Source organism: Capricornis sumatraensis, chromosome 5 (assembly GCF_032405125.1).
Source record: "Capricornis sumatraensis isolate serow.1 chromosome 5, serow.2, whole genome shotgun sequence".
In the NCBI taxonomy this organism is placed as follows: Eukaryota; Metazoa; Chordata; class Mammalia; order Artiodactyla; family Bovidae; genus Capricornis; species Capricornis sumatraensis.
Genome location: NC_091073.1, coordinates 116377350 through 116403972, shown reverse-complemented (window position 1 = coordinate 116403972; position 26623 = coordinate 116377350). Strand labels below are relative to the sequence as shown.

Sequence of the window (26623 nt, the reverse complement as noted above, 5' to 3'; positions counted from 1 at the left end):
TAGGCTTGTCAGAGGTTGAGGGCCACTCAAACAATACCTAGGGTCATGTAGGGTGAGGGAAGTGTCCAGGTACTCTAATGCTAGTGACCCCACCACCGCATCCTGCACCAGGAGATGGGGCAGAGAATTCCCATGCCCCCTACCTTTAGATTGGGAAGTGGACACCCCCCTCTAAAGTGGCAAGAGGGGCTCTTCCGCCGCCATTTTAAATCCAGCTCCATACAACGCTCCGCCGCCACTGCGGCCGCGACTCGGTCTGCGCGCCAGCACCTTCCGGCCGACCACTCCGCCGCTATGGAAGACATGAACGAGTACAGCAACATAGAGGAATTCGCAGAGGGATCCAAGATCAACGCAAGCAAGAACCAGCAGGATGACGGTAAAATGTTTATTGGAGGCTTGAGCTGGGATACAAGCAAGAAAGATCTAACTGAATATTTGTCTCAATTTGGGGAAGTTGTGGACTGCTCGATTAAAACAGATCCTGTTACTGGAAGATCACGAGGATTTGGATTTGTGCTTTTCAAGGATGCTGCTAGTGTTGATAAGGTTTTGGAACTGAAAAAACACAAACTGGATGGCAAATTGATAGACCCTAAAAGGGCCAAAGCTTTAAAAGGGAAGGAACCCCCCAAAAAGGTTTTCGTGGGTGGATTGAGCCCAGATACTTTGGAGGAACAAATTAAAGAATATTTTGGAGCCTTTGGAGAGATTGAAAATATTGAACTTCCTATGGATACAAAAACAAATGAAAGAAGAGGATTTTGCTTTATAACATATACAGACGAGGAGCCAGTAAAGAAATTGTTAGAAAGCAGATACCATCAAATTGGTTCTGGGAAGTGTGAAATCAAAGTTGCACAACCGAAAGAGGTATATAGACAGCAACAGCAACAACAAAAGGGAGGAAGAGGTGCTGCAGCTGGTGGGCGAGGTGGTACTAGGGGTCAAGGCCGAGGTCAGGGCCAAAACTGGAACCAAGGATTTAACAACTATTATGATCAAGGATATGGAAATTACAATAGTGCCTATGGTGGTGATCAAAACTATAGTGGCTATGGCGGCTATGATTATACTGGGTGTAACTATGGGAACTATGGATATGGACAGGGATATGCAGACTACAGTGGCCAACAGAGCACTTACGGCAAGGCATCCTGAGGGGGTGGCAATCACCAAAACAATTACCAGCCGTATTAAAGGGGACACTGCAGAAAACAGGAAGAGATTGCTAAAGTAACCATCTTGCAGGAGGACATTGAAGATTGGTCTTCTGTTGATCTAAGATGATTATTTTGTAAAAGACTTTCTAGTGTACAAGACACAATTTGTGTCCAACTGTATACAGCCGCCACTTAGTTTTGTTTTTACTGTCTTTTGCTATCTGTGTTATGACTGTGGATTTGTGTTTATACAGACTTTATTTGTATGATTACATGTTAAACCTCAAATAAATGCTTCCTTATGTGATTGTTAAAAAAAAATAAAAAATGAAAAATAAAGTGGCAAGAGGGGAGGTATTAGCAGAGGGAGGCCAGAGGGTAACCAAATCCCCTTGCTCCACGAAGCCCTCCCTTGTCGACAGAGCACTGGGCTCCCTGTTCTGTGAACTCGTTAGACCTATTCCCTCAGCGGACGTTCGGTGAGAACCTCCGTGCCAAGCCCCCAAGCTCGGAGCTGTGGAATCTGGATTCGACTGACACCTTGCTTTCAAAAAGCATCACCTCCTGTTGACTCTGCCTCTGTGATCTCGTCCACTGCTCTCTTCCAGCCACAGCTACACCCAATCAGACCTTCATCGGCTCTTGCTCGTCTTACTCAAAAACCTCTCACGTATGCCCCGTGCGCCCCCCGTCCTCAACAGAAACAAAAGCTCTTATTAGGGTAATCGTCCCAGTTCGCAGCTAGATACAAATCACTCTTTTGCTCAAAACTCTCAGCTCCCCATTACTCAGTAAAATCCAAACTCCCTAGTTTGACCTCAACCTCTCTTTCCAACTACGTCCCCACTACTCCCCTCCTCCCACCCCACCCTCAGCTGAGTCAAATGAATTGGTGTTTATTGGTACACACCCCATAATATCTAGTTTGGTCATATCACTCCTTTTTAGAATGTACTTCAACTTAAAGGTCCAGCTCAAAAGCATTTCTTTCAGCCCAAAGGCATCTCTCATAATGCCATTCCCAACGTCCCACAGCTGAATGTTTAACTGTTCTCTGAATTCTTAGATTTTAGCTTCACTTAGGACATATTGTTTTCGATCTTCTATTAGATACCCCTGACAACTTGTAAGCCCGAGAACAAAGTCTCAGATTTATTAACCTTTTATCCTTCCCTCTGTAGACTTTGCACATGGAGGAGACTTGGATATTCATGAGTGAACAAAATCTAAGGCTGTGCAAAGGTACAGTACACGAGGGGAACAGATTTCCACTCCAGGGTTCACAGCAGCAGTTTACAATAGCCAAGACACGGAAGCAACCTAAGTGCCTGTCCACAGATGCATGGAGAAAGAAGGTGTGTACATACATACAACAGGATACCACTCAGTCATTAAAAAAGTGGCATTCTGCCATCTGTGACAACACGGATGGACTTGATGGGTGTTATGCCCCGTGACGTAAGTCAGATACAGAAAGACAGATACTCTATGGTATCACTTATATGTGGAATCTTAAAAATACAACAAACCAGTGAATGTAACAGAAACTGACTTGCGAAGAACAGCCTAGTGGTTACCAATAGGGAGCGGGAAGCGGGGAGAAGCAACATAGGAGAAGGGGATTGAGAGGAACAGACCATTATGCACAAAATAAGCTACAAGGATATATCGTACAGGGCAGGGAATATAGCCAATATTCTTAATAGCTATAAATAATCTTTAAAAATTGTGAATCTCTAGTGTGCACCTATAACTCACATATTATATATCAACTATACTTCATTCTTTTAGTGTTCTTTTTAAAAAAATAACTTTCTCATCTTTTTTATTTTACTGCTACAGTACATGGTATATATTTTTTAGTACTTTATTCATTTGGCTGCACCAAGTCTTAGTTGCGGCATTCAGGATCTTTAATCTTCATTGCGGCACGTGAACTTAGTTGCAGCATGTGGGATCTAGTTCCCTGACCAGGAATCAAACCCAGGCCCCTTGCTTTCGGAGCATGGAGTCTTAGCCACTGGACCGCCAGGGATATCGTTATACTTCAATTAAAAAAATTTTTTTTAAGGAAACAGATTTTGATAGAATGTACATCACCGACTCGATGGACATGAGTTTGGGTGAACTCCGGGAGTTGGTGATGGACAGGGAGGCCTGGCATGCTGCAATTCATGGGGTCGCAGAGTCAGACACGACTGACTGAACTGAAATTCAACCAGGGCTAAGATTGTTGTTTTCTACACTGCCTTAACCCAAGTATTTAAAACAGTGCTTCAGTAACAGGTGCTCAACATCTATTTGCCGAACAAAAGAAATGAACGAGGGAAGCTTTCATAGAAGTGGGTCTACAAGCTGAGTCAAAGTGTTAAGTTGCTCAGTCATGTCCTGTGATTCTGTGAGCTATACAGTCCACAGAATTCTCTAGGCCAGAATACTGGAGTGGGGAGCCTTTCCCTTCTCTGGGGGATCTTCTCAACCCAGGGATCGAACCCGGGTCTCCTGCATTGCAGGTGGGTTCTATAGCAGCTGAGCCACAAGGGAATGGTATTGAATAGTTGGCTCACAGAGAAGGGCATTCCCAGGAGAGGCAACACATGAGCTGAATGTGGCCACGGGGAAGTGCGGCTTATTGATTAAATGACAGGACTCCCACCACAGCAGCAGCATAGAGAATTTAGTATGGAAGGTGAAGAAACCCAGAGCAGGTTAGGTGGTCCAAGTCTTGAGTTCTACACTTAAAAGCTTCCCCTAAGGCTTTGAGGAAAGGCCATATCCAATTTATGTTCCAAGACAACAACTCTGGTAGTAAAAAGGATGTGAAATGGAATAGGAGATCAATTAGGTTACTGAATGAAAAGCTAGGTGGACGACAATGAGGACCTTACCGGCAGGAACAGCAAGGAGAAGATAGTACAGATGAGTCGCTGGTGTTTGGCATTTCATTCTTCACTATGTGTTGATTTCAAGCTAACTTGATCATTCTTGTCCTTCAGGCAGCTGCACCGCCTGTTACCTTCTCATCACCCAACAGAGCAGGCTTTCAATGAAGGACAGCTGAAGCAGGCAAGATTTTTTGTATCAGTGGCAAACAGGGCATTCTGTGAGCAGAGCATGACCCAGAGATCTTGTGAAAAGGCAGATTCTGATGCAGTGAGGCTCAGAGTCTGCATTTCTACCAGGCTCCCACGGAAGGCCGATGCTGCCGGTGCGGAGGCCACAGGCAACAAGGACTTAGAATCCAACCCAGACACAAGGTCCTTAATCGTGGTCCACCAGAAGCAGCAGAGCCTGTGGTCAAGCGTGTGGGCTCTGAGGCAAGATGGCTCGGTTCACAGCCACCTCTCCTTCACATCAACTCTGGGGTCTCTCCGCACATCTCACGTGGAAAATGGGGAAATACCCACCACGTAGGGTCTTGTGAGGAGGAAGTTCATTTTGATGTGAAGAACTTAAAACAGTGGTTCAGTCACTCGGTCCTGTCCAACTCCTTGCAACCCCACTGACTGCAGCACACCAGGCTCCTCTGTCCTCCACTACCTCCTGGAGTTTGCTCAAACTCACGTCCACTGAGTCAATGATGCCCTCCGACCATCTCATTCTTGCCATCCCCTTCTCCTCCTGCCCTCAGTCTTTCCCAGCATCAGGGTCTTTTCCAGTGAAAACACCGGGCTTCCCCTATTGCTCAATGGGTAAAGTATCTGCAATGTGAGAAATACGGGAGGTGTGGGTTTGACCCTGGGTGCCGCTACTATACTAGTCTGATGGAGTGATACAATCATTTCCCTTCAAGAAAAACCTGACCTTGCTGAAGAAACAGGACCCTATCTATTTTGCTTTTCTCCCCACGATGCAAGGCAAAGGCCAGGCACATTAAAGCACTCCTGGGATGGGATAAGGGGGTGTCTCTAATGCAAAAGGTCACGGAGAGGAGGCTGGAGAAGGGATTCAGGAGGTGCTCCAGAGGTTTCCTGCACATGGTGAAGCTTGAGCACCTCTCAGGGCCTCGTCCTACGATAACCTCCCTCCCCACCGTGTCTCTACACCAAGATTACCCCTTACCTTACAGAGACCAAGCTCGTTTCTATTTAATCTCCACATCCCTCTCGCTCATCTCAAGGGCAACCGTAAAGCCTGTATAGAACTTTTCAGTTGTATGTTCTTAACAAATGATTTGATCCCGTGGACAGAGGAGCCTGGCGGGATACAGCCCATGGGGTTGCCAAGAGTCGGACCCGACTGAGCAACGCACACACACATACACACACATTTTTCATTTACTGAAATAGTACTGTGTTACAGATCTCATTCAATTTCTTCCATTTCCCATCAGCACCAAGTACTTAAGATGGACCCACACGGCTATGTGGACACCTAAGCCAACACTCCTGTCTCCCCAAGACTCCTTGTGTACCACAGCATTTCACCTGCCCTCCCTATCGCCCACCTCCCACGACTCAAGACACTCGGCCTGTCTGCAGCCCTCGACCACCACAGATAATGGTGAGTATCCCCTGCGTGCCCTCCTCTCTACTGCCCAGGTTTAAGGAAGGTGCAAGCCAGGCTATGCCACTATGCCTTCACCCTGGCCGTAGGAGGGAATTCTCAACAAATGGAGAAAGACATCAAACAGGAGCACTTTTTCTTTTTTTTTTGCCAGTAGCAAGTTTTATTCTAGTCCAACTGCAAATCATCAAAGGGGACACTCACACAGGACCCAGGAGCCTGCTCCCACCTCCCCCACACAACAGGGGGCGGGCATCCAACACCCCTAAGAGACACGGTGCTTTTTCTCCATCTTCTCAGGAAGTCAGGCCCAGAACAAGTGTGGAGTGTGTGTGACCTGAACAACCTCAACAAACAACTGGTGTAACTTGGACCAACTCAAGGGACCACTGCACGGGAACAAGCTGAACCACCGAAGTGAAAACGGAGCTCTCCACCCCGGGAGGCTGTGGAACCACAGCAGGGACGGCCTGGAAGGGCAGGGAGGAGCCGCCTGAGCAGGAGCAGCCGTACCCCAGCTCCTTTCCTGGACCCTTCACGCCCAGCAGGGGCTCTGGGGGCTCCCTCACTACGCTGTCCCTTGTGGTTGACTAGGCCCCCTGGAAAGCCCAGGACTCCCACGACAGGGTGCTCAGCACTGCGTCCTGGCCTCTGGCTTGACTGAACGTGAGTGGGCTGAGCGAGCCTGTGAGTGACTCCCTCCTGGAGGGCAAGCCAGGTCCCTGTTAGGAACAACTTCTACGACTCTGAAAATTTAAAGAGCACCAGGCTTTCTTTATAAACTAAAATCTAATCCCCCCAACCCCCCAAAAAAAGGTTCTTCAGAGCAGGGTAAGCAGTTCTCTTTAATTACCTCCTCTACTTGTCAGGAATCAGACCACCGAAGAGGAGGACCCACGGGGCTGTGCTCCCACATGCCTGCTCACTCCTCTGGTCCAACTCAATCCCTGGGAAGACCCAGAGGCTGGGAGAGGTCACTAGCCCGGCAGGGTCAGACAGCCACCCCCAGCCTGAGACTTTTGGCTCCAACAGGAAAACCAGAGACAGCAGGAGAGGCCTGGCCCAGGCTCCCTGCCTCCCCTGGATTTCAGGACAGCCTCTGGCCTCGGCCTGGCGCCCGGTCACAAAAGCAAACCAAAGAGAGCCCCCTCAGGAAGAAGTCAGTGCCCGACTCTGCAGTGTCTTTTGGGGGACAGTGCCAGCTCCCCCCACCCCCCCTCCACTGGGTGAGGGGCTGGCACCCCTAGAGCAGGCCGCTGGGCCTGGCGGGCTGCAGGGCTGGCCCGCCCCGCTCCCGCTGGTGGATCTTCTGGTGCTGCAGGAGGTGCTGCTTCTGCACAAAGCTCTTCTCGCACTCGGGGCAGCTGTAGGGCCGCTCGCCCGTGTGGATGCGCTGGTGCCGCACCAGGTCTGATGGGTGGCTGAAGTTCTTGCCACAGTAACCGCAGAGGAGGGAGCCCCGGCTCCTCTTCCAGGGGATGTGGCCAGGCAGGGCGACCAGGCTGTTGGGTGAGAACCGCTCCTGGGCCGGGCGGCTGGCCCGGGCGGCGGCCTGCAGGTGGCAGCGCTGGTGGGTCAGCAGACTCATCCGGCAGCGGAAGCTCCTCGAGCACGCATCGCACTGGAGCGGCTGCGCCTTCCGGGCCGGCGGCTTAAGCTGGGGCCGGGGCCGGGGGCTCGCCTCTGGCTCCAAGGGTGTCTGCAGGTGTGGGGTCTCGCACTCGGGACATCCGCAGGGCCCAGCGCTGTCCCTTCTCAGCTGCAGGCCTTGCCCACACTCCCGACCCGGCTGCAGCTGCTTGTGACACTTGCGCTTCGGGGTGCAGCCCAGAGTTCTGCCACTGCCAGGGTCTCTCCCGCCCTCGGTGGGCTCCTGCAGACGAGTGTCCCCGGGACCTGACTCCAAGAGGATGGAACTGCCCTGCCCATCCCAGAGCTCAGCCTGCTCCAGGCTCTGGAGAGCCTGCTCGTCGGCAAAGCACTTTCCGGGAAGGTCCGCGGAGCTGTCCTGCGTGTACCGGGTCTCCTGCTTGGCCACGACCTCCTCCGCTGCCGAGAGAAAGGAGAGCCACAAAAGAGAGCACAGTCTAGGTTGTCTCAGAGCTAAACGCGCCTCGGCCAGCTTCAGAAGGGCTCAAATCAGAGTACCCCAGGACCAAGGGAACCGGGACAGTCTGAAAGAGGAGACTGAGCGGCTTGCAAGGCCTGAAAAACTAGACTGTGCTCAGGGAGAGACGTGCTGGCTGGACTCTGAACACGGTGTGCTTACAGGACACTGTTATATTCTCCAAGCTTGTCCACAGATCTGCTTTCAACCTCTGTAGAAAATGGCTAGATAAACACAGGTATAAGCTACTTTAAGTGTTAAGAGTGTTAAAATAATAAATGTGAATAATAAAACAAACACACACCTAAACCTGTACCTTAGAAATCCACACATCCAGCTCGGTTCTTCCTGCCAACTCTCCCCAGATGACCTGGTTCCCGGTGGCTTCTCCTGCCTCTTACCCAGCAAGCCTCACTCCTGCAGCTCTGACCCACCCTGCTCTCAGTCTCCGCCGGTTTCTGACTCTGGTCTATTAGGCACCCTACCCTGTACGGCACACGGAAAGGCGAGGCGGCCACGAGTCTTAAGGACTCCCCGCAGTAGTGAAGGAGGTAAGAGTCACGTGTAAGAGGTGACCTGACAACAACCATAAAGGAGTTTAGAACAAACAAACGCCGGACAAGGTGACTGCTGACCAGCATGGGGCAGTTTGGTGGTGGCAAAGCTCACAACAGGCTGCCGGGGACAGGACGGGGCTGGAATATTCTGGAGCCACTCACCTGGGTGGACACCACGAGACTCTTCCTCCTCCAAGTCACCCGGCATCTCTGCACCCAACTCCATTTCTCCTTCGGGCTGGCCAAGCACCTCTGGGTTGGAAAGGGCACAGTGTGAGCCCAGAAGACAGGACTGGTCATTTGCCAGTGAACAAGGTGACCGAGGTCAAGGAGCTGATGGTAAAACTTCAGAAGATTCACCGTCACTTTCCCCGAGCAGTTTCAGACAATTCAGAAAGTCATGGCCAATTCGAAGGAGCCACTCGGCTAACGGCTGCCTTCATGTTCCTTCTCAGGCGCTGGGGGCCAGACCCCAGAGCTCCCTGCTTTCCTCCCCACACCACCCCCACCTCCCACGGTCGGGGGCTCCTTTCCGGGGCTCTAACTTCATCTGGGCCACAGCCCTGCAAGGCAAGGTCAGGACTGCTGTCCCCACTGGGACAGACAAGGCAACAGCCACCAGCACCAGTGACCCAGCCAAGGTCACAGACTCCTCTCTGACCATTTGCCCCTTCCCTCTCCCTCCCTCCGCTCCGGTCACAGCGGCCTTCTGGACAAGCCTCCACGAACCTCGGTTCTAAAGGAGTTTAGAACCAAACAAAATGCGTTTATTATTTTACCTATAAAGACGAACATCTATCAAGCAGCACTTCTAATCAACACAGCATGAACTTTCAAACCACAGGACTGGCTGTAATTCCAGATAAATGCCAAGAAACATTGGTGAGTCCCTGCTGCCTGCCCATCCCAGGTAACAAAGGACTTCTTGTCAAGCCATCCTAAGTATTAAAAACAGCTTGAGGTATCCTAGCTGTGTTACACTCTAACGCATATGATGACATCTTATCTATTAGTATAAACACTATCAAGAACTGACTACATGAATACAAAACCTTCCCAAGAGTCTTCCTAAACCGAGGGCCTGGAGATTCCCATTACTCAACGCGGCAGAGGCCAAGAGAGGACCCACAGCCACAAGAATCCCAGGTGTAGCCTGGGTCACAAATGCCTCGGTCAGGAATTGCAGGATGTCTGAGGGCGAGGTCTAGGGAAGAAACCGCTACCTACTCAGAGAGACCAGAGTCTCATAGTTGCTCTTCATCACGTTGGCGTAGAGCTCCTTCTGCCAGTCCTCCAGGTTCTCCCACTCCTGCTCCGAAAAGCAGATGCCGTCATTTTCAAGTGACCTGGACACCTGGAGTCACAAATGTCACACAGTGAGGGCCTCCGATCAAAGATACAAAGGAAAAGCCAGCCTCTGAGAATCGGGCTTACCTTGGGAACTTCCCCGTTGCTGCCCGGGGGCAGCCGCAGGACCCAGAAGTTCCTGTTCCTCAGTAGGTTCTCCACATTCTCCAGCCGCCTCTGCAGCAGCCCATACTCCTGCAGCAGGGTCCCCAGCACGGCCCACTTGCCCTCCAGCTGGTTCCCGAGCTCCATGGCCGTCTTCTCGCAGTCGCCCAGCTTCTTCTCGGCTGTCCCCGTCCGCCCCTCCAGAGTCAGCAGGCGGGCGGCCTGGGACTCCACCTTCTTCTCCACGGCCTGGATGGCGGCCACCACAGTCCAGAGCGAGATCTCTGTGGTCTCCAGGCAGGGGCTTTTCTCCAGTGCTTGCAGGGGTGGCGTGGAAGAAGTCAGAGGGCTGGAGCGGTGCTTCCTCCTGTGCTGAAGAACCAGGTGCAGGATCAGGCGGTCAGCGTCTCTTCCAAACAACAGGTTAGAAACACACAAGGGGTCCAGGAACGCTACGGCACCCAGTTTTTACTTTTTTTTTTTAGTTTAAAAAGCACGTGCCTTTATATTCTGATACTTCAAATTACACGTATATGCCGTAACAAGAAAAAACTAACATGTATGTAAAATATCACCGTCCAGAAATAGGCTGTTGGGATCTTGGTAGGTTTCCTACAAGGTTCCCCCCGCCCCCATTTTATTCTTCAACAAAGCTGCCATCGTGTTGTAAGTGTCTTGTTGCCTGCGTTTCACAGCCAGCCTCTTCAGTACGCCTTTCCAGTGTCAGTATTCATGTCTTTAAGCCGATTTTTTTCTATTTGATATTACAGAGTCTGTGTGATACTCTGCTACGATAGATGATGTGATTTCCATCCACTCTCACCTCCACATTCCTGCCAGACTTCACAGTGGATCACGTCAGCCCTGCAGGTGGCTCCCCACAATCAAGACAAAATTCCTTAGCAGGACCTACAAGACTCACCACATCCACCTTTGCACCTTACCAACCAGGAGAGTGAAAACTGAGTCCTTCGGAAACATCTACTTAAATGACCGGACTGAGTCCTCTGGCACTGTCCCGAGGCTTCACGTTTTTAGGGTCTGTCCCTGACAGCGGCTGAAGCTCAGAGCTAATAAAACCAGCACCTGTGAAGTGTTCTGAGCTGTCCTCTTGCCCACAGTGTTCATGGCAGTCTTAAACCCCAAAGCTTCATATTCTATTATATGGCACACACTTTATTCAAGGCTACTTCTTTAACTATAATGAGGACATGGAGAACAAGACATTGGAAGGAAACAGCTTTAGAAGAACTGCCAGGGCCTGAGCTTATGGTCTAGAGAAAGAGGGGATGAGATGAGGCCAACCAATGGCACAGAACTGAACACTTAAGTTTGGCCGTGACCTACTCCAGGTAACCAACTCAGTTCGTTACTAAGCTATTTAAGCCAAAGGCTTAAATATCCCCCTTAAAAATATCCCCCTTAAAAAAAACATGTAAAGAAGTTTAATGTAAACGAAAAATACAAATGAAACTAAAAAATTCGATTACTGGATAAATTCACTTCCCCATACATTCTGTTCTTAAGTCTCTAGTTTTTTGGCATCTCTTTCCCTTCTGTGGCCCAGCACTGTGTTACTTGCTAGCACTATTTTTCAAACAGGAAGGTGGGTTGGGATCTGAGCAGAGAAATAACATCCCTCCTCTCCCATGTCCTCAAAGGCTAAGAAGAGCAGGCAAGCCAAGCTTCCTCTTTTCTTTTGTTTTAAATTATCATGACAGAAACAATTTGAATGTCCATCAACTGGTGACCGGATAAACAAGCCAATGGTGGTCCATTCGTTCGTTATGGGTTGAATTATGTCTCCCCAAAAGGACAGGAGGAAGTCCTAACCCCGCACCTCACAATGTGATCTGACTTGGAGATAGTCTCACCGCCTATCAAGTTAAAATGAGGTCAGGAGGGTGGGCTCTAATCCAGAGTGACTGGCGCCCTAAGAATGGGGGAGAAATGAGGGAAGGCACACAGGAGCAGGTGAACACGCAGCTCTGGAGGCAGAGGAGTTACGCTTCCACCAGCCAAGGGGCACCACCAGAAGCCAGGGGAGAGCAGGGGTCAGACGCTGCCCCACGGCCCTCGCAAAGAGCCAACCCTGCGGGCCCCTGGATTGCAGACTTCTAGCCTCCAGAGCTGAGAGACAATCAATTTGTTGGTTAGGCCACCTAGCTGGCTGGCCTTTGTTACAGCAGGCCTAGGAAAGATACACCTTATATCAGAATGGTTCGTGTTAATCACTCAGCGTGTCCGACTCTTTGCAACCCCGCGGACTGTAGCCTACCAGACTTCTCTGTCCATAGCATTCTCCGGCAAGAATACTGGAGTAGGTTGCCATTTCCTTCTCCACCTTATATCAGAATACTCCTCAGCAATTACAAAGGAACAAATTACTGATACCTGTAACAACATGGATGAATCTCAAAATCACAAATGTGAACGAAACCAGACACAAAATGCTACATACTGCATTCATTTACATGACATTCAGGAGAAGGCAAAACTACAGACACAAAAGAGACCAGCAGTTGCCAGGGGCTGGGACTGCTGCTGCTGCTGCTAAGTCGCTTCAGTCATGTCCGACTCTGTGCGACCCCATAGATGGCAGCCCACCAGGCTCCCCCGTCCCTGGGATTCTCCAGGCAAGAACACTGGAGTGGGTTGCCATTTCCTTCTCCAATGCATGAAAGTGAAAAGTGAAAGTGAAGACGCTCAGTCGTGTCCAACTCTTCGTGACCCCATGGACTGCAGCCTACCAGGCTCCTCCACCCATGGGATTCTCCAGGCAAGAGTACTGGAGTGGAGGAAATTAATTTCTTAGGGGGTACTTTTGGGGATGATGACAATATCCTATAACTTGGTAATATGATGGCTACACATTTTTCAAAACTCACTGAACTATAGTTATGCTTAAGGAGTGAATTTTACTGTATGTAAATTATGTCTCAGTAAATAGGACGCAGAGTATCAAGGAAGGAGAAAATGTTAGCTATCATAGAAGATACCATAAACAGAGTCTAGAAACAAACAGGAAGAGAATATTTGTAAACAGGATATGAATCGGGAAGAAAAGATAAAGAACCCAAACATAAAACTGCAGACTAGAAATAATTTGCAAAAGTGGAAATGTAGGCGGTCAGTAAGCAAATGCAAAGACAACCATATTAGCAGTCAGGAACGCAGATACAACCAAGTGAAATCACTTTTCATCGACCTGGTTGAGAAACATGAAAGAGAGGGAAAGGGAACAACAATGAGAGCTGACTATGAAGTGGTAAATCTGGTGCCTTCGTAACATTCCTGGAACAAGCTTTGAGGGAAGAAAATATCCAAAAGGTCCTTAAAAACCCTCTCACCTAGTGACACCACTAAAGGACTCTTCAAAAATAAACATTACTATTCAGCGACATACATACGAAGAGACTGATTACTGGCAACATTCTTCGGAAGAGCCAAAACCTGGAAATAATCTCGATGTCTTTTTTTTTGTCTGCATCAAGTGGCTTACAGGATAGTTCCCTGATCAGGGATTGAACCTGGGCCACAGTAGTGACCAGCTCTCCACATGGCTCAGTGGGTAAAGAATCTACCTGTCAGTGCAGGAGATGCAAGAAACGCAGGTTCGATTCCTGGGTCGGAAAGATCCCTTGAAACAGGAACTGGCAACTCATTCAAGTATTCTTGCCTGGAGAATTCCATGAACAGAGGAGCCTGGCAGGCTACAGTCCACAGAGTCGCAAAGACTCCAGACACGACGGAAGTGACGAGGGACACGGTGACGGTGCCAAGTCTTAACCACTGGACCGCAAGGGACTCCCTCTAGATGTCTATTAAGAAGAGGATGGTCACATAAACTGTGGCACAAAGATGGTGTTACACAACTGTTAAAAAGAATGAGTGAGACCTACATGTATGACCTGGAAGAATGCTCATCATACACTGACAGGATAAAAGCCAACTCTGAGGGAAATAGATTTATCACGACTTCATTTTCCTAAAGAAGAGACAAGATAAGTGTTTATGTTTCTTTTAGCACACAGGAAGGTGTGGGAAGACACTCACCAAACTATACTAACACAAGTCAGCCTCAGGATGTGAGAGGGATTTTAATCTTTGATTATAAACTATTGCTTGTTTGACTTTTTCACTAAACACATACTTCTCTATAATTTTTTCCTTAGATTTCATACATAAGAATACTCCTGAAGGAAACGAGAAATCTTTAAAAAAGTACACTTACACGCACGTATTTCTGGATTTTCTGGGACAGTCCTGCTTGCAAATTGTATCTTGCTGTCAGATCATGTATCATACAGCGGGCCTGCAGCTATGGTCTGAAACCCACAGTCACTACCCATGAGACACAGCCCCTGCTCTTAGGAAACCTACACGCTGCTTGAGTAAAACACTAACCAATACTCTAAAGCGATGCCTGACACAGCTGGCCTAGATGGTATTGAAGGCTGCCTCTAGCGTTGAGACAGGCGACTGAACAGATAAAAAACATTTACATGATACAGAAAATTATATAAAGTAGTGACAACAAATCTCTGTGTAACCAGCATTCAGGTAAAAAAGCTATTTAATTAAACACATATGTGTACACACACACTGAGAATACCTTGGCGATACCGTGGGTTCAGTTCCAAACCACCACAATAAAGCAGGTATGACAAGTCAAATGAATTTTCTGATTTTCTAGTACATACGAAAAGGTATGTTTCTGTAATTTAATGTAATAGCGTTATGTCTAAAAAACAGTATATACCTTAATTAAAAAGTAGGTTATTGATAAAAAATGCTAGCCACCATCTGAGCCTCCAAGGGAGTTGGAATCTTTCTGCAGTATTAACATCAAAGATCACTGATCACCATAACAAATATAATAACAATGAAAAAGTTCAAAATATTTTGAGAATCACCAAAACGTGACACAGAGATAGGTGAGCAAATATGTTGGAAAACTGGCAGATGACAGACTTGCTTGACAGAGAGTTGCCAGAAACTTCAACTGCTAAGAAACACCGTCAAGTGCAGTAAAGCAAAGCACGACACAGCAGGGTACGCACGCACGCACGTGTGTGATCTGTATATCAACTTTACAGTCCTTCGTGCAACTCTCTGAAGTAACTACTATCCCAAATTTGTTTTTTCACTATTAACTGCCCTTTTCCATTTTTTTTTAACACGTTTGTTTCCAAAAAATATATTCTTCTAATTTTTCATGTTTTAGGATTTTACATAAACAAGTTACTCTTCTACAACTCCAGGAACAACTTGGTATTGCAGGTGGCTTTGATTCATTTTCACTGCTGTATAATATTCTACCATGTGACTACACCACAATTTACTTTTCCATCCCACTACTGATGTTTCCTCATCTTTGTCACTACAAACAGTACTATGATGAATAGAACTGTGCCTGGCTTCTAGTGGATACAGGCAAGTTTCCCAAGGGCATAGTGCTAGGAAGGGAATTATTGGCTCATAGGGTGTATACACATCCTGAACGTAAACAGATAATGCCAAATGGTTTCCAAAGTAGTTGTACCAATTTCACTCCCATCAGAAGTCTATAAGTACTCTGGCTGTTGCACAATATCATAAACATTTGTTACTGTCAAACTAAAATTTGTGTCCCTCTAGCAAACTGAAAGTGATAGTTGCTCAGTTGTGTCTGACTCTTTGCGACCCCATGGACTGTAGCCCCCAGGCTCCTCTGTCGATGGAATTCTCCAGGCAAGAATACTGGAGTGGGAAGCCGTTTCTTTCTCCAGACGATCTTCAGGACCCAGGGATCGAACCTACGTCTCTTGCACTGCAGGCAGATTCTTTACCTTCTGAGGCACCAGGGAAACCCTTGTGCGTGTCCCTCTACAGATCTGAAATGATATCTCATTATGGTTTTCATCTTCATTTTTGTTATTACTAGCAAGGGACAAGCATCTTTCCTTAATGTTTACTGGCCATTCAGACTTCCCCTTCACTGCTGAAGTCTTTAGTCCATTTATCTTTTGGGTTATCTGACTTCTCTAAGTATTTAAGAGGTTGTCTAATACAATTTGTCTGTAAATTCTGTATGCTAATCTATCAGTTATATGTATTACAAATCACTTCCCTTATTCGTGCCTCATTTTAAAACTCTCTTTATTTCTGTTCAATATAAAGTTTTAATGTAGGTGAGTTTTTTTATCAGTATTAACTCTCTTCTGGTTTGAACTTTCAGTTCAGGTGTACAAAAAACATCTGTATCACACGATACTGTCTTCTAAACACTTGATATTTTTGACTTTCATATTTAAGTATTTATCTCAACTAGAACTGAGACAGTATTGTGTACAGTCCAAGCCTCAATCTTCATATGGGAAGTCAACAGATCTAATACTATATAATGAAAAACCCATCATTTACCTGTTACCTCTGTCATAAATCAAGTTTTCATACATGAAATCAGTCTGTTTCTGGCATCTCTCTTCTGTTCTATGGGTCAATTTTCTACTGCTTTACCAAAATTACCGTCTTAATGACACAGCTTTTTGATAATTATTGATACCTGGTACAAGTCCCTCCTACTTATTTCACAGGAGTATCGTGATTATTTTTGGCCTGGTGATAGGCCACAAGTTTGAAAGGTTTCCCAAAAAATATCTTTAGAGATTTTGTCTGGCACTGCATCAAATTCATAGATAAATCTGAGAAATGACATCTTTAGAAGAAAAATGTTTCAATCCACTCACAGTACATACTCCTTTTCTAACATTTTTAATACCTTTTGCTATTTAAACATATTCCATAGGTATCTGTTCCAATCATCAATTGCTATATTATAAATAATTCTAAAACATAGTGGCTTAAGACAACAACATGTACTTTGCTCACAAATCTGCAACTAGAGGAGGCTTTGTCAAGGACAGTTTGGTCTACCGCACTCCAGGTCAAGTGGAGCACATTATGGGCACGTGCTAGAATCACCTGAAGAATCCCAAGCCACATGGACAGGGATGATCTTGGTGGTAATGGTCATGTTCTGTTCCACAGCTCTGTCTATGGTCCCAGTCTGCAGTCAGCATCAACCACTAGAACACACTTGCATTTCTAATAGGGCATTTTTGCCTTCTCTCTTTTTTCTTCATTGATCTCTCTAAACACTGAAATTATATATTGATAGTATTGTGGATACAAAATTATTATCTTCATGCTGCACAATATAACTGAAGGAAAGTTACACAGCTCAAAATAGCCTGGAGTTAAAACTCCCCTCTGGGTCCTCCCCACCATCTATGCAAAAAAAAGAATTCTCTCACCGGAAAAAAAAAATATGGACATTAAGGTTGATTATGCCCAGCTCCCAGCTGGTCCAGCCTCTGGCCGATAGCCAGAATTCCTTGCCCCAACTGTTTAAGAGCTAACTACTCCAAACAACCTTGGAGAAGAACAGGCCTTCTTAAGACAGCAGATTTCCACATACATGCCTATATATACTCACTCTCTTCTTGGGTAAGTGCAGCAGCTCACTGGTCTGACTGCTGCCCCTTCTCCCCTCATTAAAGGTGACCTGTTCCTGTAAAATGCCGGTCTCGTTCTTTTTCCGAACCTCGCCTTCTCTTAACTCCCTTACCCTACAATAACAGCCACCAGAAACATGCGGATGCTAAAATTTAATTAAAATTAATTAAAAACTGAGTTCTTCAGTTCCTCAGCTATTGAGCTACATTGCAAGTGCCTGACAGCCACATGTACTTTGTTCCTACTCTACTGAACAGGGCAGAGAATATTTCCATCATCTCAGAAAGCTCTCTCGAATGCACTACACCCTTACTAGTTTTTTATTCATAAAATACTAAGGTTGTGTTAAAATTTCTACTATGACAGTGAATTCTCCTTGTAGTTCTATCAATTTTTGTTCAATATATTTTGAGGCTATATAATTAGATGCACATAAGATTAGAAACATTCTATCAGGATGGTAATTAAGTCTTTTACCATAATAAAAGCAGTAGTAGCCCTTTATCTCTAGCAATACTAATACAGGTAAGCCAACTTTCCTTTTTAAAAAAATACTGCTCAGCATCTTATTTTTGGCTGCGCCGGGTCTTTGTCGCTGTGCCTGGGATCTCTCTAGCTGCAGCAAGTGGGGCTTCTCTTGGTGTGGAGCACTAGCTCCAAGAGCTGCAGCTCAAGGGCTCAGTGGCTGTGGCACATGAGCTCAGCTGCTCCACGGCATGTGGGACCTGCCCGGGCTGGGGCTGGCCCCGTGTCCCCTGCACTGGGAAGTGGATTCTTAACCACTGAACCACCAAGGAAGTCCCCAATTTTCCCATGATCAGTATTAGCCTGGTACATGTTTTCATATCCTTTTATAGTCAACTGTTTCTATAGCTTTATCTTTGAGCTGTATCTCTTATAAACCGTTTGCTAAACTTTAACCCAGATGGGGAGATCAATCTCTGCCTCTTAACTAAAACACTTAGTCCATTTCCATTTATTGTAATTGTTGGTCTATTTTTATTTATTTTTACCTTATTTGTGTTATTTATCCCATCCCGTTTCTTGCCTTCTTTCAGACTGATTTTTTTTTCTTATTCTATTATTCCCCCTTTTGAATTTTAACTTATATAGCCAATGTCTAGTCTTTTAGCAACCATCCTAGAAACTGCTTACAAAGACTTCAAACATCTGAATTTTGATCATCTCTTCCTAACGCTGGAGAAGGCAATGACAGCCCACTCTAGTACTCTTGCCTGGAAAATTCCATGGACAGAGGAGCCTGGTAGGCTTCAGTCCATGGGGTCTCAAAGAGTCCACTGAGCGACTTCACTTTCACTTTTCACTTTCCTGCATTGGAGAAGGCAATGGCACCCCACTCCAGTGTTCTTGCCTGGAGAATCCCAGGGACGGGGGAGCCTGGTGAGCTGCCGTCTATGGGGTCGCACAGAGTCGGACTGAAGTGACGCAGCAGCAGCAGCAGCAGCAGCTTCCTACTGTTTATATCAATGCTGCCATGTATTTACTCTATCTTTGTTTTTAACCCACAAGAGAGTATTACTCTTTTATTCAGACAATAGTTGTTTAGATTTACCCATTTTAATGGATCATCATATTTTCTTATATTATCACTTTCCACTTAGGATAAGTTTCCTTGTACCTTAAGTACATTCTTTAGAATTTCTTTAATGAGTATACTAGTAACAAATTGTCAGTTCTGTCTGAAAATATTTTACCATTTTTTTAAAAGATACTTTTGAGAAGTATAAATACGGGACTACATAGTTATTTTCTTTTAGCCTTTCCACGATGCCAGTCTACCGCTGGTTGGCTTCCAGAGTTGTCGAGATGAACCTCATCAGTCTTAAGAATGGTTCATTTGAAGCCAATCTTTTTAAGAATTGTCTCTGCACTGTATTCTGTACCTTCACTATCGTGTGTCTAGGTAGAGATTTCTTTATGTTTATCCTGATTGGGATCTACTGGGCTTCTAAGTATTTGTGTTTGCACCAGTCCTATGATATCCTCGGCCATTAACCACTCATCAAACATGGCCTCCAGTGCAGACTGAGTGTTTTTCCTATTGGAATTCCAATAGGTTTTTCTTCTGAAATTGCAACCTCTGAAATCTCTGAATGACTAATTTTTTGTCCATTCATTTTACTGGCTTTTTTCTCAGAGTTTTTCATTACTTTTTGCATAGCTTTTATTGGGAATTCATTTTTTCTTAGATTTTATCTATGAGAATTATTTGAAGTCTGAGTTAAGTGTTGAATACTTCAGAGATTTGAGGTCATATGAATTCAGGCAATAAGCCCACTGGAGAGTCAACATGAATTCTCAAGGGGCACCTTGTACCCATCTCTCGGCACCAAGGTTTGTCATGATTTTCTCTGCAATCACTCCCTAGAGGTGGGAGCTTACTTCCAGTTCACCCTTCAGGTTGCCCTTTGAAGTTTCAATGTTATGAGACTGGAGCTGAAGGCGTCTGAGACTTCTCATCTTAGGCTCTGAGTTTTGCCTATTTTCCAATGTCCCTTGAGGTTATAAACACTACCAGTGAATGTTCAGTAAATGTCCTCAAAGTTGGCTTCAGAAATCCTTATTATCTCTTAAGAGCTTGCTCTTTCACTTAGACTTTGGGCTCTTTCATATGTTCTACTAACTACATTTCAAATATATTTGTTCCCTCACCTCAGGATTTTTCATTGTTTTCATCAGGGCACCCTTTGGCCATACTGGCCAAACAAGAGTTACAGAATCTTTTATCTGAAGACGAGAAACGAAATATGCTTGAGAACAATTTAAATATGTTCTGCATTGATAGATCCATAAATTAATTAAAGCATACTTGGGGATTTTGGAGGACAAGACTTCCTTTTAACAAGATCTGTTGAAGACATGTAGGAAACTGCACTGACCAGTTAGGAAGAAGTATTCTGGAAGTTAGTAATGTATCCTCCAGCCCAACTTTAGTATTATAACATGGTCTTGAGAAAAAAGACAAGTCTTTGACTAGATCACCTTAGCTTAAAGGAATCAAATGAGGTAAATATAGTGATATCATGAACATTTGTGTCTTGTTGTCATAATTCATTGAAAACACACACTGTATTAAGTCTCCCAATCGTTCCCCTCAGTTCTTACCAACTTCCCACAAGAATCAAATACAAGGCACCCAGCTCACGGTCAAATTTTCACAACAGGATCTCCATAGCCCTCTCACATGATTCTGAAAGTGTCTTTAGATTAAGAAATGCTGCCCTGAAGACCAACTGAACTCCACCTGCCCTTTCTACAGCAAATCCTCTCATATCATCAAAGTAACCAACACTTCGTAATAATAAAGAGACTGTCAGAGCTGCCAAAAACCTTGTGTGATGCAAACTCAGTCGCTTCAGTCCTGTCCTAGTCTTTGTGACCCTATAGACTACAGCCCGCCAATATCCTCTGTCCATGGGATTCTCCAGGCAGGAACACTGGAGTGGGTTGCCAAGGCCTCCTCCAGGGGATCTTCCCGATCCAGAGATAGAACCTGGGTCTTCTGCATTGCAGGCGGATTCTTTACTGTCTGAGCCACCATATCACCTAGTAACTAGCCAAACACTCAATTTACAGCTAAGGAAACAGAAGCTTACAGTGAACACAGTTACCTAAAATCACTAGACTGGATAGCTGAGAGCTGAGTTACGGGCTAAAACCCAGTTTCCCGACTCCGTGCCCAAGCTCCACGTCTTGCCATTCCCTGAATGGGGACATGTGGGAGAGGAGGAGACGGAAAGAGATCGACAGCTTCCCAGACAAAAAGCCAGCAACTTACACCCGTGAGGGTAACACCTGCCCCCCAGGGAGAGAAAGCCCTGCCTTAACTTCAACCAGCGCGTATGCAACCAGTGCAGAGTCTGCAGCAGGAGAGAGCACGGCAGAAGGAACGAGGGCAACCCCATTAGGCCGAGAACGAGCTGGTCACAGAGAAGCAGAGTCCTGGGGTCCCGGAACACGGGGCAAGTTCGCTGGCAATGACAGGGACTCAGGGTTTCCCATCCGCGCCTCCTCACCAGCCAGGAAACGGGCTCTCTTAGGGCGCGACGAAAACAGGTCGGGACGGTAGCAAATCCAAGAACATGAAACAAGCCTCGGCGAAGTTTCTAGGGAAGACGCCGGGGATACGGCCGACGCGGAGGGAACCGTCCGCGAGAGGGCAGGGCGCTGGGGTCGTCGGGGGAAGGTAAGCGTGGACCCGCGCCAACCGCTGACTACCGACGCCCAGCCCAGCCGGGGCCGCACCTCGAAGCCCAGCCCCCGGCCAGGGGCTCCCCCACCCCCAACGCGCCCCCGGGCCCGCACGAGAAGGACTCTTACCCGAGCAGGTGCCAACTCCGCCATGGCTGCCACCTGGGGCCCGTCTAATACGCCTCGGGCTGCGTGCGGGATTTCCTGGGGGGCCCGCAGGCACCTCCTGGCAGCCGCCCCCAGCGCCGTGTTGATGCAAGGTGCATTGTGGGAGTCCGGCCCTCCCGGGCCAAGACGGGCGCCACCCGCCGATCCTCGCCGCGCGGGGTTTCCCCTGGCGCCTCCGTGCGGCAGGAGGGTGAACAACACCTCGGCATTCAGCCCGAGAGGGACGGACGACAAGGACTTTCCAAGTCAAGGGCAGGTTGCAAATTTAAGACGAACCTCCTATAAGCACAGCTTCATTAATAAACCCCAAACAATCAATTGTCTAAGTTTTTATCGTGATACGTTTACCACTCCTTATCAAACACTTAATTCCATTTAAATTCATCTCTCAGTGGTTTGGAGGGCTTCCCTCGTGGCTCAGACGGTCAAGAATCTGCCTGCAATGTAGGAGACCCAAGTTTGATCTCTGGGTAGGGAAGATCCCCTGGAGAAGGGAACGGCAACTCACTCCAGTATTTCTGCCTGGAGAATTCCATGGACAGAGGAGCCTGTTGGGATCGCAAAGAGTTGGACACGACTGAGCGACTAACACGAACACAACGCATAGACCTCTGTTTCTCCAGCACTCTGGTAGGTGCTTTGATGGATTAAAAAAATGTATAAAACTCACGGGGGAGAATGAAAGAAGTGAAAGTGGAAGACGCTCAGTCGTGTCCAACTCTTTGCGACCCCATGGGCTATACAGTCCATGGAATTCTCCAGGCCAGAATACTGGAGTGGGTAGCCTTTCCTTTCTCCAGGGGATCTTCCCAACCCAGGGATCAAACCCAGGTCTCCCACATGGCAGGTGGATTCTTTATCAGCTGGGCCACAAGGGAAACCCATGGCAGAAGAATAGATACATGTATACCTATGGCTGAGTCCCTTTACTGTCCACCTGAAACTATCACAGTATTATTATTGGCTATGAAAGTGAAAGTGAAGTCTCTCAGTCGTGTCCAGCTCTTTGCGACCCCATAGGCTGTAGCCTACCAGATTCCTCCGTCCATGGGATTTTCCAGGCACGAATACTGGAGTGGGTTGCCATTTCCTTCTCCAGGAGATCTTCTGACCCAGAGATTGAACCCAGGTCTCCCACATTGCAGGCAGACGCTTTACCACCTGAGTCACCAGGGAAGTCCATATTGTAGTATGTATATTGTTGGCTATACTCCAATATAAAGTAAAAAGTTTTTTAAAAATATAATACTCAGACATTTCTCTGAGGGAAGAAGCTGTAATCTGGTTGGGGAAAAAGAGACACGCTCCCAAACCGCAAGCAGTTTTATTCAAAAATACACCTGTTACTTTGCTTTTTAGAAACCAGACACACATTTCTCATATCAACAGTGGGTCAGGTGCCCAGACCATCCCACTGAAGTCTATCAGTGAAAGTAATCATGCTTTGGAGAATCCACGAGAGCCCATCCAGCCTACATGCCTCATGTTAAACCACGCATTCCGAGTTTGGGGTTGAAAAGCATGGCTGCTTTACCATTTGAGCGTGTGACACGCAGCACTAATACAGCGATGATTATGTGATTCATGCACACTGTCTCCATAGAGACAGGCGATGAATTTCCATTTTGAATGATAGGCATGAAGCACTTTCCCTGAGAACTAAAATCTTAAGATCAACAGAAAAGTATGTTCATGTGACTGACTCCTTAGCGTGAGGGCTTAGTTCAGACTTTACCTGCTCTGAGAGACATTCCCTGACCACACTGTCCACAGCCCAACACCCTCCTCCATCCCAACACTCAGTGTTGTCACCTAATAACTTTTCAGGACATTTCTCACTATCTGAAATAACCTCATTTTCCCATTAGTTTGCATAGTAATTATGCAAACTAATTACTATGCATAATGTAATTATGGAGAGTGGATAATCCATAACAGTGGATAAGCCCGCCACTGTTATCCTCCATTTCTTGCACACAGAAATGTTCATAAAGAGTTTTGGATGATTGAATGGTGAATCAAAAAATAGGGCTAGGAAAAGTCAACTCCAAGAGAAGGCATGATGCCCAGGGCAACCAGATCCACAAGCAATTGAATCATTAACATACCTAAAGAAAAAATGGGATGGGCTGAGAAAATTGGCTGAGATATGTCTCAAACCAACAAAAATTTACTGTCAGACAGAAAAAAAAAAGTATCAAGTTTGTGAAGGCAGACATATCAGGACATAGGATACCAAGATCATTAAATGGTTCATTACTGAATTCACGTGTGCACCAGGCAAATTTCTAATGATGTAGGTTCCCGTGTAGCTTCTGGGAAACAACATGTAGGTCAGGCTGATGCAAATATCCAGACCACCCATGGACATTATTAAACCGACACTCTGGCTTATCCATCAGTTTCTGAGAGTCAGCTGGATTCAGCATCCCAGCCTGAAACTCTAGAAAAATATTCACATCAAATTTCCAGTGTCAAGGGAGGCAGCACCAGGCAGCGGTTTGCAGTCTGATCACCTTGCAGAGATGGTGCAGCAGTTTAGAAAGTGAGCTGAGGGACTTGCCTGGGGGTCTAGCGGTTAAGAAGACTCCTTGCAATGCAAGGGACACCGGTTCAGTCCCTGGTCTGGGAAGATCCCCCAGACCACCTAGCAACTAAGCCCACATACCACAACTACTGAGCCTGTGCTCTAGAATCTGAGAGCCACAACTAATGAACCCATGTGCTGCAGCTCCTGTAGGCCGTGCACCCTAGAGCCCATGAGCCACAAATAGTGAGCCTAAGCACCCCAGAGCCTGCGCTCTGCAACTAAGAATAGCCCTCACTGGCCACAATTAAAGAAAGCCCATGTGCAGCAACGAAGGCCCACCACAGCCAGAAACAATGAAATAGAATAAACAAATAAATCTTAAAAAAAGGAAAGAAAAGAAAGTGGGCCAAGGAGTGATGCCGATCAAGATTGTGAAGGCAGACATATCAGGACATAGGATACCAAGATCATTAAATGGTTCATTACTGAATTCACGTGTGCACCAGGCAAACTTCTAATGATGTAGATTCAGATCACTAGATGCAGACCTTGGGCAAGTCTTGAACTTCTCATCACTTCCATGACCTCACTATTAGTGAGGAATAATAGTAGCACATATTTCATAGTTATTAAGTGAGTTTGCAGATTAAATGTGTTAGTTGAAATCAAGTGCTTAGAACGGTGCCTGTCTCAGGTTAAGAGCTCAAGAAGCATGCCTCATCCCACTACTCTTTGTGAAATAACAGATACAAGTAAAGGTGCTTGTGTGACGGAATGCCTGCCATAGAGCAAGCACTCAGTAACGAGTAATTTCTCATTTTGGCTTGTTTTCGCTTTGGCAAGGTCTCTATGCCTTACCTGCAATGAATTCACCAAGATAAATGTCATCTTGTTGCATCTCTCAGAAGCCACCCATCTTCCTTCCCCAATGACACTCACTCTTGACACAGGCCTTTAAATGAACCTCGGTGCCGTTCACAATTATTCCCATTGGTGGCAGCGGTGTTAGAGGAATCAAGGAAATTTACTCTTAGTACTTGGATCCTGTCATCTCTACATCTGTAGAATATGAATGTAAAGTGCAGAGCTGAATGGGGCCTTAGATGTTATCTTACTCAAACCTTCATTTTTAGTGATGGAAAAAGTATTCTTCGAATCACAAATAATATAAAGTTTAAAATAATGCTTTAGGGCTTCCTTGGTGACTTGGTGGTAAAGAATTCACCTCCAAATGCAGGAGATATGGGTTCGAGCCCTGGTCTGGGAAGATCCCAAACGCTTAGGAGGAGCTAAGCCCGTGCTCCACAGCTACTGAGCCTGTGTCCTACAGCCCAGGAGCCGCAACTGCTGAAGCCTGCGCACCCCAGGGCCTGTGCTCCGCAACAAGAGAAACCGCTGCAATGAGCAGCCCTGGCCCAGCAACGAAGCGCAGCCCCCACCGGACGCAACTAGATAAGAGCCCGCGCAGCAATGAAGCCCCAACACAACCAAAAGTAACCCTATAAAATCATAAAAAGAAAACAATGCTTTAAAATGGTTATCTTGTCCCTTACATTTTCTATCATATGATTTATAGCATACATATCAACATATATATGTACATATGCGTACACCCAATCGTCTTTTTCAACTCAAGAACGTTCATAGACCACAGCTTTGAGACCTGCCTTTGCAGTCTGTTTCCCCTTACCACCTTGCAGGTCTCCAGCTGGCAGAGACCATGGCTTTTTTGCTCCTTTCCCATCACTAACCCTTTAGGGAGCATGCCCCATGCAGCTTCTAGGTCAGTGAGAATCCCAGAGTGAACACTCTTGGGCTCAAGCTGCCCCACCCCAACCTCAAGTGTGTGTATTCGTGTAGTGGATGTCTGTCAGTCTCGCCGGCCTAGCACGTCCCCCTTCCTCTGACCAGATAGGCAACCCCTCCCCTTTGGGGACGGCTTCTTCTAGGCTCTAGTCATGTAATTCCAAGGGCTGCCACCGTCTCGTTCAGTGACACTTCCAGCCTGTTTGATATATATATATATAATCTAAATATTAAAATTTAAACATAAAATAAATATATAGAAATTTTAAATATAAAAATGTTATTTTTATAAATATTTATCTAAAAAAATAAAATGTTAAATATGTATATACTATAAAGTTTTATTTATTTATTTTAAATTGTATTTATTTATGTTTGGCGGTGACGGGTCTTCCTCGCAGCATGGGTTTTTCTCTAGTCGCAGCCATTGGTGGGCTACTCTCTAGCTGCGGTGCCCGGCTTCTCATCGCAGTGGCTTCTCTTGCGGGGAAGCACCAGCTCTAGGGTGCAAGGGTTTCACTAGCGGAGACACATGGGCGCAGTAGTTGCGGCCCTCTGACTCTAAGAGCACAGGCTCAATAGTTGTGGTGCACAGGCTTAGTGGGATCTTCCCAGACCGGGG

At 46.4% G+C, this 26623-nt stretch overlaps 1 protein-coding gene and 1 pseudogene across 1 annotated transcript; one reads left to right on the top strand and one right to left on the bottom strand.

The window, feature by feature from the left end:
* The first annotated feature begins 252 nt into the window (after positions 1 to 252).
* LOC138080119 (heterogeneous nuclear ribonucleoprotein D-like pseudogene) lies at positions 253 to 1338 on the top strand (annotated as a pseudogene).
* A 5574-nt stretch (positions 1339 to 6912) lies between these two features.
* On the bottom strand, positions 6913 to 21734 carry ZNF212 (zinc finger protein 212). The gene is made up of 5 exons (XM_068973144.1): positions 21627 to 21734; positions 9768 to 10157; positions 9561 to 9687; positions 8496 to 8585; positions 6913 to 7718 (listed from the first exon to the last, which is right to left on the bottom strand). Exons 1-5 carry the CDS (start codon positions 21648 to 21650, stop codon positions 6913 to 6915), a joined length of 1437 nt encoding a protein of 478 aa, XP_068829245.1. The 5' UTR covers positions 21651 to 21734.
* Positions 21735 to 26623: the final 4889 nt, after the last annotated feature.